Below are 4,626 nucleotides of genomic sequence, written 5' to 3' on the forward strand. Positions count from 1 at the left end.
AGTTCATACTTGGGTGAAGTTGTACAAATGCTACAGAATGTAAAAATGTTCTAACTTGATTTGGTTTTCTTTGACCACCAGTAATCCATATTACAGCTATTGACTTTCTCTGCACTAAAAAGAGGCACATCTGTAACCAAATTCTAGTGACAGCATTTTACGAGACTGTATGTATGTTGAAATATACACTGTCTCTCTCAGGCATGGCCGGCAACTGGATCACTGGCCCGTCCAATCAGACAACAGACTTCGGCAGCGTGTTCACTCACCAGGTACAGCGCTGATGATGCCGTAACATAAGGCACCTGTGCTTTTATGTTTATACCACACAAGAATACAATGAAATTATTTAGATATTGAAAATGAAAATATTTTATAATACCCTAAGCCTATCATTTATATGCCCTCTCATAATAATCTCATAATGATCCTGACTAAATACTGACAATAATACCAGTTATAATATCAGATGAAAAGTTGAAACATAGAAACATAGCATATTATAAGACATTATAGGCTGTTACCCACCCCCAGTCCTATCCACCCCAAGTCAAAATGATCTTGGCTTACATGTCAGTCTATACTGACAAGTGGGCTTTGCTAATCGTCATGGCACAAATTTGTCAGCTAGGTGGATGCCTTAATCTAATGTAAGGGCAAAGAAAATGTTCAATGTTGTGAAATATGGGGTGGCAGGGTAGAGGTATGTGGTTGATTACCTCCCACTAGGTAAAAACTGATTGAATTAACATTGTTTCCACATAATTTAAACCCCCAAAATCTATGTGATTAAGTTGAATCAACGTAGAAAACTGATTGAACTTTAAAAAGTCATCAACGTAAGGGCATTTCGTATTTTTTTTCACCAAACTTTTAACCTAAATGGTGACATCTTTTGTTGATTTCATGTTGAATTCACATTAGTTGGAAACCAATGTAAATCAAAACTAGAAGTTGAACTGATGTCTGATCACTTTTTGTTTCCTTTTCTCATATCTGCGACGAGGCTCTGGCTCAAAGAAAACAGCTATAAGTTTAAAAAGCGAACGTTATGTGTAAGAAAACGATATGAATGACTGATAGCTACATGTACACTAAAATGTTTGTACTGTATAGACATGCATACACTCTTACACCTTGCCCAAACCGGCTGCGCGTGTGCGCCATCGTGCGCTATCGTGCATAAATGTATTTTGCCCCCCCCACACCAAACGCGATCACGACACACAGGTTAAAATATCAAAACAAACTCTGAACCAATGACATTAATTTAGGGACAGGTCGAAAAGCATTAAACATGTATGGTAATTTAGCTAGTTAGCTTGCACATGCTAGCTAACGTTAATTTGTCCTATTTAGCTAGCTTGCTGTTGCGAGCTAATTTGTCCTGGGATATAAACATTGAGTTGTTATTTTACCTGAAATGCACAAGGATCTCTACTCCGACAATTAATCCACACATAAAACGGCCAACCGAATCGTTTCTAGTCATCTCTCCTCCTTCCAGGCTTTTTCATCGTTTAAATTATATGGTGATCGCATCTAAACTTTCATTGTATTACCACGACTACCGGTAAAACAGTTCGTCTTTCTATCACCCACGTGGGTATAACCAATGAGGAGATGGCACGTGGGTACCTGCTTCTGTAAACCAATGAGGAGATGGCACGTGGGTACCTGCTTCTATAAACCAATGAGGAGATGGCACGTGGGTACCTGCTTCTATAAACCAATGAGGAGATGGGAGAGGCTGGACTTGCAGCGCGATCTGCGTCAGAAATAGGAACAACATTTATTTTATGGAAAGAATATGGCACCACAACAAACCTGCCAAGAGAGGGCAGCCCACCAAAACTCACAGACCAGGCAAGGAGGGCATTAATCAGAGAGGCAACAAAGAGACCAAAGATAACCCTGAAGGAGCTGCAAAGCTCCACAGCGGAGATTGGAGTATCTGTCCATAGGACCACTTTAAGCCGTACGTTCCACAGAGCTGGGTTTTACGGAAGTGGCCAGAAAAAAAGCCATTGCTTAAAGAAAAAAATAAGCAAACATGTTTGGTGTTCGCCAAAAGGCATGTGGGAGACTCCCCAAACATATTGGAAGAAAGTACTCTTGTCAGATGAGACAAAAATTTAGCTTTTTGGCCATAAAGGAAAATGCTATGTCTGGCACAAATCCAACACCTCTCATCACTCCGAGAACACTATCCCCACAGTGAAGCATGGTGGTGGCAGCATCATGCTGTGGGGATGTTTTTCATCGGCAGGGACTGGGAAACTGGTCAGAATTGAAAAAATTATGAATGGCACTAAATACAGGGAAATTCTTGAGGGAAACCTTTTTCAGTCTTCCAGAGATTTGAGACCGGGACGGAGGTTCACCTTCCAGCAGGACAATGACCCTAAGCGTACTGCTAAAGCAACACTCGAGTGGTTTAAGGGGAAACATTTAAATGTCTTGGAATGGCCTAGTCAAAGCTCAGACCTCAATCCAATTGAGAATCTGTGGTATGACTTAAAGATTGCTGTACACCAGCGGAACCCATCCAACTTGAAGGAGCTGGAGCAGTTTTGCCTTGAAGAATGGGCACAAATCCCAGTGGCTAGATATGCCAAGCTTATAGAGACATATCCCAAGAGACTTGTAGCTGTAATTGCTGCAAACGGTGGCTCTACAAAGTATTGACTTTGGGGGGGTGAATAATTATGTACGCTCAAGTTTTCAGTTTTTTTGTCTTATTTCTTGTTTGTTTCACAATAAAAAATATTTTGCATCTTCAAAGTGGTAGGCATGCTGTGTAAATCAAATGATACAAACCCCCCAAAAATCAATTTTAATTCCAGGTTGTAAGGCAACAAAATGGGAAAAATACCAAGGGTGAATACTTTTGCAAGGCAATGTAGATGGAACCCAAAAGTGTTCTACCTGGAACAAAAAAGGGTTCTCCGATGGGGACAGCTGAATAACCCTTTTGAAACCCTTGTTTTCTAAGGGTGTATAGGTGCAGTACACTTACACTGATGCTGAGACATAGCATAAGCTTCTTCAACAAATGTGTTTGCGTTATCCTATTTTTATGCATCAACCACCTCTCTATTTGTATTCTCCAGCCAGACTCTCATCCTGCTTCTCCCCACCAGGTGCTCCCAGTTCTCTACGTGCTGATCGGCGGTGTGGGCTTGGCTCTCAACAGCTTGGCTGCCTGGATCTTCTTCCGGGTGCCCAGCGACTCAGGCATGGTGGTCTACTTGAAAAACATGGTAGTGGCCGACCTGCTGATGCTGCTCACCTTCCCCTGGCGCGTGGCCAGCGAGCTCGGTCTGGGCGGCTGGCAGGTCCGCGTGGCCGTGTGCCGCTACAGCGCCGTGCTCTTCTACTCCTCCATGTACGTGGGCATCATCTTAATGGGCCTCATCAGCCTGGAGCGCTACGTCAAGGTCGTAGGACACTCCTCTTCCTGCACACACCTCCTGCAGCGAGTGGGGTTCACCCGGGTCCTGGCCCTGCTGACGTGGAGCCTGCTGCTGCTTTCCGTCCTCCCCAATGTTGTGCTGACCAGCAAGCCTGCGGACGAGCAGAGCTCCAGACACTGTGTGCAGCTAAAGACCCCCCTGGGTCAGCAGTGGCACAAGGTGTCCTCGTATTTCGGTGTGGCCCTGTTCTGGGCCACCGTACTGGTTCTAGCCTTCTGCTACTCTTCCATTGCCCACCACTTCTACAAGTCATACCGCCGCGTTCGCCAGGACGACAGCGGGGTGTACAGCAAGTCCAACTGCAGTATCTTCAGCCTCCTGGTCGTGTTCTTCATCTGTTTCGTGCCCTACCACATCTGCCGCGTGACCTACACCCAAAGCCAGTTACCCGGCTCCGGCTTCAGCTGGCACAGCCGTTATATGCTGTTCCAGGCGAAGGAGGTCACCCTCTTCCTGTCAGCACTCAACGTGTGCCTGGACCCCGTCATCTACTTCTTGATGTGCACTAAGTTCCGCGAGTCACTACTGAAGAAACTGCCCAGAGGCAAGGGAGGGCCAAAGAGATGTTCCCTTACCACAGAACAGACTGTTAGTAATATGTGATGAGAAGAGGGAGAGGAGAGAGAACAGGTGAGTTGAAAGAAGAAGCATATGTGGAAAAATAGTAAACCAGCAAAAGGCAAGAATTCTAAAACTAGATACAGTATGTGTTTATATATTGCAGGGAGTTCGACTGACCCTTTTGTAATGAACTCCGCTGGAGACATGTCTGCACTGCATTAGAAATGATAACAGACATTTGTTTGTAGAAAACACCTTTACAGTATTAAAAATGCTTACATTTCATTGCTACTGATGCCATTGGATAAGACATGGGTTAAGACATTTTTTGTTGTTGCTTTAAATCATGTCAATGTTGTTTGGAGGTTTGATTTAATAAAAATATTTTTTGCTTTAATCATGTCAGTGTTGTTTTGAGGTTTCATTTAATACAGCGTCTGAGTAAAAGTGAATAATTGAAATTGAAAGTTGAAATTGAAACCTTATTCTGGTGCTGGTTTTAAAGATGATAGATGATACACAGATCAGAGTTTCCTTAACTCAGACCTGCCCCCCCATTTTGTTTTTTACCCTAGCACTATACAGCTGA

The 4,626-nt window shown here is 43.6% G+C and overlaps 1 protein-coding gene across 1 annotated transcript; it reads left to right on the plus strand.

The window, feature by feature from the left end:
• The first annotated feature begins 203 nt into the window (after window positions 1–203).
• LOC120018695 (P2Y purinoceptor 14) lies at window positions 204–4,079 on the plus strand. Its single transcript, XM_038961896.1, has 2 exons — window positions 204–272; window positions 3,144–4,079. The coding sequence occupies exons 1-2, from the start codon at window positions 204–206 to the stop codon at window positions 4,077–4,079; spliced, it is 1,005 nt and encodes a 334-aa protein (XP_038817824.1).
• The last annotated feature ends 547 nt before the right edge of the window (window positions 4,080–4,626 follow it).

Source organism: Salvelinus namaycush, chromosome 23 (assembly GCF_016432855.1).
Source record: "Salvelinus namaycush isolate Seneca chromosome 23, SaNama_1.0, whole genome shotgun sequence".
Lineage (NCBI taxonomy): Eukaryota > Metazoa > Chordata > Actinopteri > Salmoniformes > Salmonidae > Salvelinus > Salvelinus namaycush.

Coding starts and splice junctions, on each gene's coding strand:
- LOC120018695 (XM_038961896.1), top strand. CDS start 204: ATGGCCGGCAACTGGATCACTGGCCCGTCCAATCAGACAACAGACTTC. Junction 273..3,143: donor GCAGCGTGTTCACTCACCAG/GTACAGCGCTGA, acceptor TCTCCCCACCAG/GTGCTCCCAGTTCTCTACGT.